The following is a 17,723-nucleotide window of genomic DNA, read 5'->3' as shown; positions in this document are numbered from 1 at the left end:
TTTCTCTGTATGGTTCCATTTCCTGCATTTTCAAGCTCCTCACCTTTCCTTAAAATTAATCTTGGTCTCCTCACGTTAGGGAGGCCGCAGGTCTCTGAGTTTTCCCTCATTGTGCTCTGAGATAGAAATTGTCTTCAGAAAGAAAGCTGAGGAATAATAGGGGCTCATCTTATTTGTTTCCCTTTTTGTAACAGCAGCTGTCCTGAGCTGCCTGCTTTCCACTGTCTGAATACCATTGTTTAACATATTTTGTCTGATTTTCCAAGTTGTTACAGTTAAGAAGTAATTCCCATAGCATGGGCAGTAGTAGCTGTCTATATATTTTAACTTTTTACTGATCCATAAAATTTGCATTGTTTATTTTGAGTCAGAGTGCTCGGTTACAGAGCTGAATTATTCATTTGTTTGTTTGTTTCCTGCCTAGAATGAAATATGCTTTCACGAAGCCTCATATGATTTCATAATTGTGCCTCTCTTTACCACTTCTCTATTCATTAAAATAAATCATAAACCTAGAAGCATAAGCAGAGCATACCTAGGGATTGATAGCTTATGGTATGGAGTAACTTGGTACTCACACTGCTGCTTGATTACCATGCAGCTCTGGTTGGATATACAAGTAGGGCAGATTTCAAATAAGGGCCAAGATTTTGTGAGAAGTTAAGTTGCATATTCTAATGGAAGTGTAGCAAGAAGACGTTCCTATGCCAGGCAAGGTAATCCTTCAACTCAGAGAACGCTTAACATTAGCCTACAGCTGGACAAAATCATCTGACACAAAGTCTATTTTATAATAAAGTGTTGAATGTCTCATGTAATTTATTTATTGAGTACTGTACTGAAAATGAAAAAGAGAATTATTGTGTGTCAGTTGTTTACCCTTGTGATCCTGTGGCTGCCCAGCATCTCCAAGAGAGTATGTCATATCACTAGCTTAGGAAGACATTAAAATTCAAAATTTGAGGTGTGATTTCTACTAAATGCTTATTGCTTTCACACCACTTAAAGTCAAAAAATCGAACCATTGTAAGCCAGGGACCGTCTGTATTTAAATACCTTTGATACCTTTATTGTATTCGGGACTTAGTAAAATAATCTGATTGTATCTATAAACAGTCAAAAGTGGTACCATTTTTACTTACTGTATTTTAGATCACCCTTGATTTTTTCCTGCCTATTAATTAAGTTATGCAGTTTTGCAGAGAATATTAGCTCAGACCTTTGAATGAGCAATTCCTGTTTCTTCACACTGGATACTATTACTTTTTTCTTGTATCTGGAGCCATAATCTTTCTCAACAATGTTCTCAAAATTTTTCCTCCTAGCATATTCCTTTAATCAATATCCTATCCTTTATTTAGCAATGAGCACAAATCCTTCTTTCCTTCTGCCTCAGTGGTACTTTTCTAATATATACGGGTTGACCAAATTAACACTGATGAATAAAATCAGGAGGGGAATAATGCAGTTATGTAGAGAACTTTCCACAAGAAACTCTTACTCCATTTCGTAAATGCATGTATCTGGGAGGCTGTAGAGAGCTGTTAGAGAATAAAGACGGTGCTGCCTGGGTGTGAGATTTGGTTCTAGCCCTTATTAGCCTTCTAACCTCGGACAAGTTACTTAGCTTCTCTAGTAATAACTTTTGTTTTAACTGAATGGCTTCAGTCCTGCTTGCGTCATGCGGGGCATTTTCTAAGTCCTTTACATATGTTAACTCTTAATCCTCACAACCACTCCACATTATATCCTCATTTTACATAAGAGGAAATGAGGCTCAGAGAAGTGAAATAATTTGGACAAGCTAAGAGTTAGGGAGCAGGTGTAGTAAGAAGTTCATATTGATGGTTTCTTTCCTTGTTCTTTTCCACTTCCTTCTTCCCCTTCCTTCCCTCTCCTGGCCTTTTTCTTTCCTTTTTACCATTTTTTTCTACTTCCTCCTCTCCACTCTTTCCCTCCCCTCCCCTCACTCTGCTTCCTCTTTTTGTCCTCCCTTCCTTCCCCCGCCCCTCTTCCTTTTTCTCCTTTTCCCTCCTACTCCCACTTCTCTTCCTTTCATCCCCTCATCCCTCCTGCTTCTCCTTCTCTGCCTTTTCACTTTATTACATTATTGTCACCATCTGTGTACTTGGTGCTTTGGGGAATACCAAGATCAATCAGAGATCTCCTGCTCCAAGAACTTAGTCTAGAAGAAGCTAAAAGACATTTATAAAATTGCTTAAAATGAAATGGAAAGTAAGAGATTCACTGCTATGGAAGTTGGAAGGCAGTGGTTGTATCTTCTTTGGGAGCAGAGAAGGCTCTGTGGTCAGAAAATGTCTTATGAAAGACAGTAATTGTAGCACACCGTGGTTAAGTATGTCTTCTGTATGTGTCAGCCTTTCTCTCAGTTATTACATGTGATGGATCTTTAGCTCATGAATTAATCTCAACTCTTTTTGATCTCTTACGTTGTCATTAGTGAGTAGCAAGTGCAGTAATATTTAAAATATAAATATCAAGAGTCTATGCCATTTTTGTAGAGTTTGTAACACCTTTTAATACTAACGAGTCGGTGCTGGTAGACTGAGGATACTAAGAAGAGGTCCACTGGTGTGATGTACATCAACAGTAGGCAGAAATGTGATCACTGGTGACACAAACCCATTTACTCTTCATCAATTGCTATGTGCAGTCAGTCTCCAAATAGTTTTGAAAATTATCTTCTGTGTACACTGTCTTTTATATCATAATATAGTTCCTCTACATCTGTGAAGTGTCATCCCCAACAAGTACCTCTTCAGAATGCCCAGGCGCCTTGGCAACAGGTGCCTCAGAAAATGTTAGGTGGGCTTTTAATTGCAACGTCCAAAAGCACATTTCAGGAAGATTCAGAAACTAGTGCATTATATCAGGAAATGTTATAATTATTTTAGTTATCTCAGCGTGTATACCAGGTATATTTTTGCTATGAGTCTTTTTAGAAATAAGCATCCTCATTCATTTTAAAAGCATCTGTGTTATACTGGAGAAAATTATATTAAAAACTTACTGAAGTTGGTTATCTTTTATTTATATAATTTTGTTTTCCTGTTAATATTTTACATGAATATATAAGTGAATTTACGTGATTGCTTTCCTTCATTAATTGCAGAGTAAGAAAAATATCTAATGCTCTTTAAGATGATATATCCTAGGGGATAGATGTTCAGCTGACTACATTTATCAGCTTTTATTTTTCATTTTATTTATTGTCAAAAAAATGTAGTATTTGGAAACTGCCAAATTGATTCTTGATATTTGAGGTGCTAAAGTTTGTGGGGGAACATAGAGTAGGTCTTATTAGGAAGTCACGTGGTTTGGACTGCACAGAGCCAGAGTCCTAAGTTAAAATGACTGCTTTACATGGTGAAGTACTGGCCAAACTCACCTGACACACAAAACTCACTTGACTTCGTAGATTTCAATTCCTTTAAAAGGATAATGGAGGTATTGGAGGAATGATTCCTTTTATCCTTGCCAGCAACGTCTCAATCCCTTTAAGTTGCTATAACAGAATACCATAGACTGGATGGTTTATAAACAACAAACACTAACTTCTCCCAGTTCTGGAGGCTGGGAAGTTCTAGGTCAGAGTGCCAGCAGATTCACTGTATGGTGAGGTCTGTCCCCTAGACAGATAGATGGCTGTCTTCTTGCTGTGTCCTCATGTGATGGAAATGGGGAGAGCTTTCTGGGGTTTCTCTTATAAGGGCACTCATCTATTCATGAGGACTCCACCCTCTTGACCTGATCACCTCCTAATTTAGGTGTTAGGGTTTCAACATATGAATATGAATTTTGTGGGGACATAAACATTCAGACCATAAGAAGCATGAATATTCTGTGATCCATATGCGTTTTAACTTGTGTGTGGTTGAATGGTGGTAGGTGGAGGCATTTGAAAGAAACTTTGAAAATGAATTAATTTTTGCAACAGGAAGAAAAGAAGAGATATGAACTAATAGTCTATCTTTAGTCGTAATTAAGATATAAGGGAGTTACCAAAATAGGTATAAAATGAAATTTTGAAATTCATAGATACTATGGTAGGGACATTTTGAGGAGAAAAGTTTGTAGGAAGATGTTGAAACCAGGCAAGGTGATTTAAAAACCTATTTTACTTCCCAGTTTTGCCTTATTCTGAGAGAACTGTTGTTTTTTGCACATGGCTGATGTTCACTGAATGTTTCTGAAATCAGTTGATTGAAAATTTTAATAAGTAACTATCATTGTTTAATGAAAAGACAAAACTGTGTGGTTTATATGGTACAGAACTCTGTGGTAGAATTTTCTCATAACCATTTAGTCCTAAGAAGATGTATAGATCAAAGTTGGTCCAACATAGACTAGTTAACTGAGTTGACCTAAGAAGTCCTATTTCCAATTGGGTTAAGAACTTAAAAACATTGTACGAAAGAACAAGGTTAGTAATGGGTTTTTAAATACTCTTCCTTATTAATTTTATCCTGAATGTGTACACAAGAAGCTCTGAGTCAGAGTTCTTATTACCTCTAATAAAAGTTAGATGAAACAAGTATTAAATATTTAACTTTCATGGAATCCTATCAGCCTCCTCTTGGATATGAAGGCCTTCCTTGCCTTTTGCACCACTTCCAGTTATATTTTGATGTTGCATCAATTCCTGTGCTCTAGTTCTTATCCCTTGGCTCCTGCAATGATAGGTCAATGGTCCCGTGCTAATAGCTGCATACTCCATATGTGAAAGACAAGGAAATATGATATTTTCCCTTAACTTATTAAGTGGGAGGTGGCAGCTATGCTTCTCCCCTCTTGAAAGAGTCTCTGGTGGAAATTTTATGGGCCTGAATCTTAACCCCAACCGATTTAACAATTTATATCAGTAAAATCTCTCCAGGAGCCACATAGCTCCGTGTGTCTTAGCTTTTATGACCTAGAGATGTCTCTAGGTTCTGGGGCTTTATCTCTTTTGACATATAATGCCCAGCAGTAATATTCAGTCTCCCTTTAACTAGGAACCTGGTTCCTTATGTAACAATTTGGCCATCTTGAGAAGACATATAGAAGTTATATTATGATTCTGAATCAGGACAATTAGGTAAAAAGCTAGATCTAATTTTTATGGTATATGAAGAGCAGAATATTTCTGGAAGACATGAAAGCAACTATTCTCTTCTTTATATCATAGGTACTTAGGAAGCTCAGAAAGCAAGAGCGTTTGGCCAGAGTACTGGAAGTCCAGGGAAGTTTTATTTCTCCACAGTTAGGTGTTTTAAGTGGGAAGAAATTCTACCAGGTCATGTCAGTGTTTTACGTAAAAAATAGTAAAGGATGGCTTATGTCGATACAGTAAGGTAGGTTTTCCAAAATGAGTTCTGAAAAAATATAAATGGTAGGGAAGAGAAATAAGGTAACAGTGATATAATTAGAAACATCCATTTGGGGAAATTCTCTTTCTTTAGTAACCGTGACCTTTGTGGTATTGCAGAACTATCTAGAAAATTCCTATTTCTAGAAATATGTCAGTAGGATTTTTTTTTTTTTTTTTTTTTTGCGGTACGCGAGCCTCTCACCGTTGTGGCCTCTCCCGTTGCGGAGCACAGGCTCCGGACGCGCAGGCTCAGCGGCCATGGCTCACGGACCCAGCTGCTCCGCGGCATGTTGGATCCTCTCAGACCGCGGCACGAACCCGTGTCCCCTGCATCGGCAGGCTGACTCTCAACCACTGCGCCACCAGGGAAGCCCTGTCAATAGGATATTTAGAAAATGGTTTTGAACTGACTCCTGCTCTACAAAGCATGCCTAATCCTCATCATCATTTGTTCAGTTCAAATCTGCTGGAAGTTTTAAACTGGTATCAGGGTAAAATACTGTCAAAGTTCGTATATATTTGTAGAAGGGACTATGCAGAGACTATGAGTCTTTGTGTTAGGGTTTTGAACTGAGAGCTTTTTTTAAACCAATAATCTTCTTTAATCTTTACATATATATTTTTAAAATAAATTTATTTATTTATTTATCTTTGGCTGCGTTGGGTCTTCGTTGCTGAGCACGGGCTCTCTCTAGCTGCGGCGAGCGGGGCCACTCTTCTTTGCGGAGCGCGGACTTCTCATTGCGGTGGCTTCTCTTGTGGAGCACGGGCTCTAGAGTGCAGGCTCAGTAGTTGTGGCGCATGGGCTTAGTTGCCCCGTGGCATGTGGGATCTTCCCCGACCAGGGCTCGAACCCACGTCCCCTGCATTGGCAGGCGGATTCTTAACCACTGCGACACCAGGGAAGCCCCTTTATATGTTTTTTTAAGCAAGATAAATATTGACTGATAGACTAAGTTGACACATTAGTTGGATATGTGGAGTTGCCCTCAATCATACTGTATGGAAACTAAGCATATAAGATGTAACATCCCATTCACTCCGAAAATAGGCTCTGTTGCTTTTTCCTTTTGAGTACATTAGCTCTCTCTCTCTGGTCCTTAATAATCATAGTTTTAAAGGTTAGCAACTAAGTAGCCTTAAATAGTCGACTTACTTGGAACTCTTTCTTTCAGCTTTCTGCCTGAATTCATCAGTGGAGACTTTGATTCTATTAGGCCTGAAGTTAGAGAATACTACGCCATTAAGGTAAACCATTAACACTTCTATATTTAAGGTCTTTCTCATGTGATTGCTTTTCCTATGTTTTTTTCCCTGGTTTTCTTGGTGTATGTGTAGGGATTGAGAAACTCATTGTTTGGTTACTTTGTTACTTAAGAAGTTTTTTTCTAGCAATTGTCATACACATTCAAATGGAAATTTAGAAAATGACAAGTGGGAACACAATTTTAGAATTTCTATGACCATCAGTTAAACATTAATGCTTAGTCTTTTAAGCATGTATATTTTAAATGAGTTTATAGTTTTTATGCCTCATTAAAAATATACTGTATTGTCTACATCCTCATTAATTATGTATTTTTCACACATTTTAGATTTCATTTAATGAACGTATTGTATTTTACTTAACCAGTTCCCAATTGATGTACATTTAAATGTTGTCCATTTTATTGTAAATGAAAAACATCTTTGTAAATGAATTTTTATAAAAATCCCTAATTGTGAGTACCTAGAATTTTAGAACCAGTTATTTTTTTTAATATTAGTTTTCTTGAAACTATTACTAAAATAATAGTGTTATTCAGAACAGAACTACTCTGTTCTGAATAACACTATTCATTACAACTTGAAATTAATAATAATGTGCAGCTTATTAAGGTGTTCATTTTGTCACTATTGTGCACATCTTCCAAAGATCCTTGCCACTTAAGAACATACAAATGATCTAATTGCGAATGATAAAAGACACAGAGGAGTGTCTTATACTAATTAATCACTCAAGTTTTCACTGGCTTTAGAGGACGATGCAGGGTTTTTAAAATGATAATTATAGCCTCAGCAGTTCTTCTAGCCACAGCACCATCATCTGTGTTATTGTGAACTGGCATTAGTAAATCGTGCATTTTGTAAAGAAACAGCAGTTATTGAAAGAAACTTTAAATTCTGTATAAGGCTCTGGGATGGATGACATTAATTCATAAAGAAGAAAGAGGAAAACTTTTGTAGGAAGGAAGGAGGGAGGGGGAGGCAGGGGAGGATAGAAGGAAAGAAGGGAAAAGGAAAAAGAAAAGAAAGAGAAAAAAGGGAAACATGAATCTAGGTGAGGAAACAAGGTACCAAGGTTATAAAGTGTAGGCTGTTGTGATGGAAATTCTGGGGCCAGCAGTGAATGCAGATCTGTGCACACCCCATCTACCCACCAGCTGATCAGCCTTTCCATCAGCAAATGAAGACTGCTCCCAAGTCAGTGTTTGATATTCATGCTCAATTACTTTAACAATGGCATGTTTCTATTCATTCCCCACAGTCTCACTTCTTATTAACTCCATACCTCAACCTCCTTGGGATGGAAAGCCCTCAGCCATGCTTACAATGCAGAGTTTTGCAAATTCATAGACATTAATCATATTTTCGGGAGCAGAAGAAACAGCAGGAGAGGCAGGGACAAGCAGACCCAGAAACCAGTTGAAGATCTGGCCAGATGTGACTGTTCTCTCCCTCTCTTGAATGCTGTCAGCTTGCCAAGACTGCAAGTGTCAATCTGACAGGATGAGGAAATAGCAGGAAAGAATGGGAAGCCCGCTTTTTTTGTTTCTGAATGACTCGGGGGTGAAGGAAAATTTTGAGTTAATGCCTTTAGATGAATTCCCCTTATATTTCCTGCTTCGCTCTTGATTTGAACCTCCAAAGCTAACTTCTATTTGTTAAGGTTTTGTTTGAAAAATAAGATTAACCGAATCTTCTCATTCCTACATTGCATGCTTCTAAGCTGATGTAGTACAATCTAGGTTGGTTTTTTTTTTTCATGTATCGATGAGAACTCACTGCTTTTGAGCTCTTTGGATCTGTTCTTAGAGGGCATCAGTGATGTCTTGTATAAGCTAATGTGCTCTGTAGAGCACATGGCGAATGTTTGGCTGCAGTTTTAATAACGATGGTAATGACAACAAGTTAATGCAGCATTACACACAATTCATATAAGCCATTATCTCCACCTTAAGCAATCTTTAAGCTGCTCTGTTACAAATGAAAGGAGGTTATTTCCACTGAAAGTGGAAAATACACTTTTTTTCCGACCTGGTTTGGATCATCAATGAAGCTGAAACTGAGGCTCTATTGAAGAAAGTAAAATAAGGAAGAAATTTAAAATGCTGAAGTTTTGTTAAGATCATAAAGTCGATTCGTAGCCAACATAAGTTCATACGACTTTTTTCCCCCGATAGATACATCATTGACTTACGTGTTTCTGGGACGAGACAAGATGGGGAGGGGTCTGGACAAATTTGAATTTATTTCACTTTCTTACCATCACTCACTGTTTAACCCTTTTGAATTTGGCTTCTTCCAACGCTACTCAAGGTACCTCTTACTCTTATTATAGGAGAAATCCAGGTCTATATGCGACTTTTACTTGGTTTGCCTGCTTAATTTCTGAAAATGCTGAAATATCAAGTAGTTAGTTTGTCAGCTTTTAAACAGAATATACCCTAGTTCTTGCCATCTGTATTCGTTAGTTATTACTGTGTAACAAATTGCCCTAAAATTTAGCAGCTTAAAACAGCAAATAGTTCTTCTCTTGCACAGGGACTCCGGGTAAGAAATACGGGAGTCACTTAATAGGGCGGTAGTGGCTCAAGGTTTCTCATGAGGTTATAATGTAGCCTGGTTTTTCTGTCATCTCAAGGCACCCCTGGGGCTACAGAAATTTCTTCCAAGATTATTCCTGTGGTTCTTGGTTGGTTTTACTGGCTGTTACTTCTTACTGGCTCTTGGTTGGAGACATCAGTTCCTGGCCATTGGGCTGCTCACAGCATGGCAGGCTGCTTTCCGGGGAAAGAGGGAAGGAAAAGAAAACATGTATGCGAGAGAGCCAGCCCAAGACAGAAATAGTGGTCCTTTTTTTTTTTGTGGTACGCGGGCCTCTCACTGTCATGGCCTCTCCCGTTGTGGAGCACAGGCTCCGGACGCACAGGCTCAGCGGCCATGGCTCATGGGCCCAGCCGCTCCGTGGCATGTGGGATCCTCCCGGACCGGGGCACGAATCCGTGTCCCCTGCATCGGCAGGCGGACTCTCAACCACTGCGCCACCAGGGAAGCCCAAAAACTGCATATTTTAGAGAGCAATGATGTACCATTGGATTCAAACCAAAGACATAATTTGAAATTTCAGTTGAAGGACAGTGTGACTTGTAACTATCAATGTATTTTTCCATGCTGATAGCTCCATGTAACCTGTTTTAATATTAAACATATAGATACGATAAACACTGATTATATGTAGTTATAGTCCAACTACTTGTGATCCACTTCCTTGATGCATGTGGTATATGCCATTCTTTCTTTTTAACAAGAAATAGTTTATTTTATGACTTTCATACATTGACTTAATTTTTAAAATATTTAATATTTTCAATGTTATTTATTCTTCTTAACTTATAGAAGTATACATTTTTTAATTTTTAATTTTTTAACATCTTTATTGGAGTATAATTGCTTTACAATGGAATATTAATTTCTGCTTTATAACAAAGTGAATCAGTTATACATACACATATATCCCCATATCTCCTCCCTCTTGCATCTTGCTCCCACCCTCCCTATCCCATCCCTCTAGGTGGTCACAAAGTGCTGAGCTGATCTCCCTGTGCTATGTGGCTGCTTCCCACTAGCTGTTTTACACTTGGTAGTGTATATATGTCCATGCCACTCTCTCACTTCATCCCAGCTTACCCTTCCCCCTCCCCGTGTCCTCAAGTCCATTCTCTATGTCTGCGTCTTTATTCCTGTCCTGCCCCTAGGTCCTTCAGAACCTTTTTTTTTTCTTAGATTCCATATATATGTGTTAGCATACGATATTTGTATTTCTTTTTCTGACTTCACTCTGTATGACAGACTCTAGGTCCATCCACCTCACTACAAATAACTCAATTTCATTTCTTTTTATGGCTGAGTAATATTCCATTGTATATATGTGCCACATCTTCTTTACCCATTCATCTGTCGATGGACACTTAGTTTGTTTCCATGTCCTGGTTATTGTAAATAGAGCTGCAGTGAACATTGTGGTACATGACTCTTTTTGAATTATGGTTTTCTCAGGGTATATGCCCAGTACATGCTGGGTCGTATGGTAGTTCTATTTTTAGTTTTTTAAGGAACCTCCATACTGTTCTCCATAGTGGCTGTATCACTTTACATTCCCACCAACAGTGCAAGAGGGTTCCCTTTTCTCCACACCCTCTCCAGCATTTACTGTTTGTAGATTTTTTGATGATGGCCATTCTGACCAGTGTGAGGTGATAACCTCGTTGTAGTTTTGATTTGCATTTCTCTAATGATTAGTGATGTTGAGCATCCTTTCACATGTTTGTTGGCAATCTGTGTATCTTCTTTGAAGAAATGTCTATTTAGGTCTTTGGCCCACTTTTGGATTGGAGTATTTGTTTTTTTGATATTGAGCTGCCTGAGCTGCTTGTAAACTTTGGAGATTAATCCTTTGTCCTTTTGGGCATTAATCTCCTTTTAACCTTCTGGAGATTAATCGTTTGCAAGTATTTTCTCCCATCCTGAGGGTTGTGTTTTCGTCTTGCTTATGGTTTCCTTTGCTGTGCAAAAGCTCTTAAGTTTCATAGGTCCCATTTGTTTATTTTTGTTTTTATTTCCATTTCTCTAGGAGGTGGGTCAAAAAGGATCTTGCTGTGGTTTATGTCATAGAGTGTTTTGCCTGTGTTTTCCTCTAAGAGTTGTATAGTGTCTGGCCTTACATTAAGGTCTTTAATCCATGTTGAGTTTATTTTTGTGTATGGTGTTAGGGAGTGTTCTCGTTTCATTCTTTTACATGTAGCTGTCCAGTTTTCCCAGCATCACTTATTGAAGAGGCTGGCTTTTCTTCATGTATATTCTGCCTCTTTTATCCAAAATAAGGTGACCATATGTGCATGGGTTTATCTCTGGGCTTTCTGTCCTGTTCCATTGATCTATCTTTCTGTTTTTGTGCCAGTACCATACTGTCTTGATTACTGTAGCTTTGTAGTACAGTCTGAAGTCTGGGAGCCTGATTCCTCCAGCTCTGTTTTTCTTTCTCAAGATTCCTTTGGCTATTCGGGTCTTTTGTGTTTCCATACAGATAGTGAAATTTTTTGTTCTAGTTGTGTGGAAAATGCCACTGGTAGCTTGATAAGGATTGCATTGAATCTGTAGATTGCTTTGGGTAGTATAGTCATTTTCACAATGTTGATTCTTCCAATCCAAGAACATGGTATATCTCTCCATCTGCTTGTATCATCTTTAATTTCTTTCATCAGTGTCTTATAGTTTTCTGCATACAGGTCTTTTGTCTTCTTAGGTAGGTTTATTCCTAGGTATTTCATTCTTTTTGTTGCATTGGTAAATGGGAGTGTTTCCATAATTTCTCTTTCATATTTTTCATTATTAGTGTATAGGAATGCAAGAGATTTTTGTGCATTAATTTTGTATCCTGCAACTTTAGCAAATTCATTGATTAGCTCTAGCAGATTTCTGGTAGCATCTTTAGGATTCTATATGTATAGTATCATGTCATCTGCAAACAATGACAGCTTTACTTCTTCTTTTCCAGTTTGGATTCCTTTTATGTCTTTTTCTTCTCTCATTGCCGTGGCTAAAACTTCCAAAACTATGTTGAATAAGAGTGGTGAGAGTGGGCAACCTTGTCTTGTTCCTGATCTTAGTGGAAATGGTTTCAGTTTTTCACCATTGAGAATGATGTTGGCTGTGGGTTTGTCATATATGGCCTTTATTTTATTGAGGTAAGTTCCCTCTATGCCTACTTTCTGGAGGGTTTTTATCATAAATGGGTGTTGAATTTTGTTGAAAGCTTTTTCTGCATCTATTGAGATGATCATATGTTTTTTTCCCTTCAATTTGTTACTGTGGTGTATCACATTGATTGATTTGCATATATTGAAGAATCCTTGCATTCCTGGGATAAACCCCACTTGATCATGGTGTATGATCCTTTTAATGTGCTGTTGGATTCTGTTTGCTAGTATTTTGTTGAGGATTTTTGCATCTATGTTCACCAGTGATATTGGCCTGTAGTTTTCTTTCTTTGTGACATCTTTGTCTGGTTTTGGTATCAGGGTGATGGTGGCCTTGTAGAATGAGTTTGGGAGTGTTCCTCCCTCTGCTGTATTTTGGAAGATTTTGAGAAGGATAGGTGTTAGCTCTTCTCTAAATGTTTGATAGAATTCGCCTGTGAAGCCATCTGATCCTGGGCTTTTGTTTGTTGGAAGATTTTTAATCCCAGTCTCAGTTTCAGTGCTTGTGATTGGTCTGTTTATATTTTCTGTTTCTTCCTGGTTCAGTCTCGGAAGGTTGTGCTTTTCTAAGAATTTGTCCATTTCTTCCAGGTTGTCCATTTTATTGGTGGTATGCCATTCCTAATTTATTCCGTAAAGCCTCCTTTTCAGATAGCTGTGACATCTTTGTGTTTCCCCTTTTGCCCATTTGTCTTAGTTCGTCTCTGCCTGGTTCACTAATATTAACTCATAATGAGGCATGTCTTTACAGATTTTCTCCTTGATATTTTATTTTCCTTTATATTTTTCACTTTCTGAGTCAGTCAGTGCTTCTTTGATTCAAGGTTAAAATCACCAATTTCAGTCTTTTTAGTTATTCTGTCAGTCATGCCCACATGTGTTTCAGTTTCCTGAGACCTTTGAAGAAACTGTAATATCTCATGTAACTTCTGATATTCTGTTACTGTTGCATATAGTCTTTGGGGTTTCTACTGGACATAGGAAGCGGGTTTTAAAGCATGCTTCCTTATGTTTAGGAGGTTAAGGAATTAGTTGCAGTATTTAATTAATGCCTTAGAAAGTCACCGAAAAACAGGTTTTTCCACAATTGTAATTGTGTAGGATATAAGATAGCAATATGTTGTAAATATACTGATAAAAATGTAAAATAATTTAAAATATTATAAAAATTAAAGTGTTATTAAGCCCAGTTTTATGATGTGGAAACTGAAGCTCATAAAGCTTAAATGACTTAAGGAAAATGGTAGAACTAGCTAGAGACAGCTCTCGTATCAGTGTTCATGTTTTCCATAAAAATTTTTTATTAAAACTGGGACTCAGTTACTACTACTGCTCTTAAACAGATTACATCTTTGGTCTGTTGGACAGGACAGTTGTTTTTTGCACAAGGTGTTTAGCATCCCTGGGAATGAATGCCAGTATCACCAGCAATGTGATAATGGTCAGTGTGAGAACCAAACACTCTCCCTTCACATTTCCATCATGTCACTCCCTTTCACCCGCATTTCTGGGGTAGCAAGAGTAGAGCTGCAATAGTTGGGCCAGACCAAGAATGACCAAACAAACTGGTAAATTATTACATTATATAAAATCTATTTATAGGACATGGAATTGAGCCAAGATAGGACATTGAAGAACCAAGGTGATTTGGTAACAGAAAGATAGCAAGGGCAGGGGTAGGCTGTAAGTATAAGAACGTCGTCTGTGTTCTATGACAAAAGTGAGTCTTCAGGCATTCTGAAAACTGTTGCCATGAACACAAGGCCATGTTCTCGACAGGGTGGTGAAAACTACCCTCGTCATAAGTCAGGAATAGGCCCTTAGATCTTAGTTCTGATATTATCTTCTCAGTTAATTCTTCCAGATCCTGGAAGAACACGGTATGGTATCCTAACCATACCGTGGTCAAGAGTATTGGAACATGGTGTGGGCCCAAGACCCTGTTAGCCCTGCAGTTACAAAGATAAGACTTGGTTGAAGAGATACAGTGAACCGCAGTGTAAATGATGAGTGAGACTTGCAGTAATGTTGAGTTGATGCTAGGCCACTAATTTTCTATTAGAGACATAACAAGATTATTCTAGGCCAGCTGGTAATTCTACAGCACTGTAAACTGCAGGACTGGAGACAGAGATCCAGGCAGACTATTGTCTCCTTGTTCTTTCATTGTATCTTTTTCAGAATTGGGAAAGATAAGATTTTTTTTATTTTTCAGAAATAACATGAATTATTAAAGAATATCTTTTATTAAATCAGTGTTTCTTGATGATATTTTCCTATTGTCATCTAACAGTGGCATGACCATACCCACATTTCTGCAGAATCAGTCACTGGGCAAGGGTAGTCTGTCTAAACTTTTTTTTAAATTTATTTATTTTTGGCTGTGTTGGGTCTTTGTTGTTGCACATGGGTTTTCTCTAGTTGCAGAGAGCAGGGGCTACTCTTCATTGCGGTGCACGGGCTTCTCATTGTGGTAGCTTCTCTTGGTGTGGAGCACGGGCTCTAGATTTGTGGGCTTCAGTAGCTGTGGCACGCGGGCTTTGTTGCTCCATGGCATGTGGGATCTTCCCGGACCAGGGCTCGAACTCGTGTCTCCTGAATTGGCAGGCAGATTCTTAACCACTGCACCACCGGGGAAGCCCTGTCTAAACTTTTTTAACCTGTGCTCCTTTTGTTAAATATAAGATGCCATAAATGTTATATCTAATAGCAGAAAATTTCTCATCATTTTACATCTCATCATAATGTCTGTTGCTTCTATAAATGTGTTTCAGTTGCATTTTAGGAGACTGAGTATTTGGGTTTGAATATATTTTTTCCCAGTCAAAATAATGGGAAATGGGCTTTTGGTTGACATTTGAGTAGGATGTCTGATTTTTCTTAAATGGACTACTGATGTTAAGCAGGAAGTGCTTGTGTTTTAATTGCAATTTAAAGACAAAGACACTGATTCTCAAATAGTGTGTGTGGGAGGTATAGGCAGTTATATTACTTAGGCAGAGATGTCAAATAATACTTAGTCTTGGCTATCAGTAGTGTGCCTTTTAGTTTTTAAGTTTTTATAAATGAAGCGATAATGTTTTCATGAACTAACTATGCAGATTATTTTTTGAGTTGTTAGTTTGCATATATGGATGTCTTACCAAGGCATACAGATTAAATTATGTTATATAGCCCTGGCTTTTTCATATATTTGTAATAATGGTCACATAATGTTGTACATGTGAGAGACCTCTCGAAGTGCTAAAAGAACTATTTTAATGTAAAGTGTTAGTATTTTGTTTTACTCTGTAAAGTTGTTAACTGAAAAGCTTTTTAATAACTATCCTCAGTAACATTGCTTTTAAAATGATTTCTAATCATTTTATTTCCATAAGTGTACAATTTATTAACCTAGATTTGATTCCTAATCAGAATTAATTATAGTATCCTTGTGAGTTTGACAGTGCCTTGGGTTCAATTCTATTTACATTTAACAGTCTCCACAGATGTTTTTAATCTTCACTTAAAAACATCTGCGTGGCTCTGCCTAATCTCATGTATCTTGTTTTTTTCTCCTTTTAGCTGTGTCTCTTTCCCAGTTCCACCCAGCCACATGCCAACAACTTTTAGACATGGTAAAATTAATTAATTTAGAGAAAATGGCAAACAGGACTGTGAGAAATTGTAGAACATTAGCAAGTTTGACTCTTATGCCAAACAGAGGAAATTGTATGAATATATAAAGCTCAGCTCCATTGATTGGTATACTTTTTTAAGTGAAACACACACACACACACACACACACACACACACACACACACACACACACACACACACACAACCCCCCCCCCACCCCCCCCCAGCATAATAAATTCGTAGGCTTCAGCATCAAGACTAATTAACATCTGCTGAGCTCTAAAGGCTTTGTGAAGGGAATTATAGACAGGCAGTTTCCACTGACAGCTGAGTGACAGGTTCTTCACTTTGGTAGGCTTACCCTTCTAGCATCTCAGCAAGGCAATGATGAGACAGGCAGGGGACATTATGTGAAACTGTCTCTTGAATACACCTTCATTCTTAGGCTTGCCTCAATCATAGTCCTTTCAAATTATCTATATTTTGCAAAGCCTGTCTTGTTTGAATTTGTGTAACATACTTAAGGCATTTAAAAAGGGGGAGCCTATGCCCTTTAAATTGTTAAGCCCTCCCAAGTGCCTCACATGTGACTCCTGGGCCAGCCCAGCCTGTCTCTTCTCTAACTCTGTGATCTCTGGGGCCTCCGTGACTGTTTCTCTTCCCTCATTCCTCTGGATCGTGGAACCCCCTACTCATCAGTCTTCCCCCACAGTTCCCCACCGGTAGCTATTTGGTATTCCTTCCTTTGTTCTTTCCTTGTGGAGCTTGATCGAAACAATTTTATCACAATTTTCCTCCCTATCCCTATTAATATGTAATATGTGATCTCCTGCAACCTGAAGTCTTGGTCATTCCTTCTGGGATCCCTAGGAATTAGTAGGTTCTCACGAAAGTTTATATGACTCAGGTGTCTAATCCTTCTTTTAGATACTTGGTATAAAAAAGATTTATACCAAGTGCCACATGTTAACTTGGTATAAAAAAGATTTCTGTGATCAAATGAGTTTGTGAAATTTGACATTCTCTATGTCCCTCTTGGAAATTCACCAGGCACAGTATCATTCTAAGTAAGTCTGCCAAAATTTTAATTTTGTTTACCTTAGTGTTACACTTCTCAGGTGAGTTTCACCATTGAAAGACTACCCTTTACCCACTAACAGTTAAAGTAGTATATTGGTTTCCAACAGGCTAAAATGTATTTGGATGCTTATAAGTTTGTTGTACTATTTCAGGTTTTCTCTACTTTTAAAAGTTGATGAGAGAAATAATCAATATAACCTTGAAAAGAGTAATGGCTGACAATGACTTTAACATGCTCACAATATGACAAACGCTTTTATACGTACTTTCATTTATAAATTCATTTCATCCTTGCATCAAATTTTATTAGGTTGGAACTGTCACCTACATTTTACAGATGAGTATGGAAGCACAAAGAGGTTGAGTAACTTGCCCAAGCTTACACAACTAGGAAGTGGTTTAAGTAGGCTCCAGCCAGGCATTCTGGCCCCAGAATCCGTGCTCTTTTCTAGCCGTTTTGCCGTAATCCTCGAGTTGAGAGGAGGGAGTTTTCTCAAAGTCAAGTGAGGATCAGTTTCAATGCCGAGGAAATCCTGTGGCCGCCTTTTCTTTGTGAGCATTCAGTTTTCCTTTCAGGTTCTGCTTACTTCTGGGTAACTGAACAATAACCTCCACCACGGTTACCTTCAGCACTC

General features: G+C 38.1%; 1 protein-coding gene across 4 annotated transcripts in view; it reads left to right on the top strand.

Annotated features, from left to right (window-relative positions):
* The window catches only part of TPK1 (thiamin pyrophosphokinase 1), a 334,385-nt gene that overhangs the window by 146,805 nt on the left and 169,857 nt on the right, over positions 1-17,723 (top strand). For all 4 annotated transcript variants that reach the window (XM_060021056.1, XM_060021054.1, XM_060021055.1 and 1 more), the window contains one exon: positions 6,547-6,619. In XM_060021056.1, the coding sequence (XP_059877039.1) occupies positions 6,547-6,619 (73 nt within the window). The remainder of the gene's footprint in view (positions 1-6,546; positions 6,620-17,723) is intronic.

Source organism: Delphinus delphis, chromosome 9 (genome assembly GCF_949987515.2).
Source record: "Delphinus delphis chromosome 9, mDelDel1.2, whole genome shotgun sequence".
Taxonomy (NCBI): Eukaryota; Metazoa; Chordata; class Mammalia; order Artiodactyla; family Delphinidae; genus Delphinus; species Delphinus delphis.
This window is presented reverse-complemented; position numbering and strand designations above follow the sequence as displayed.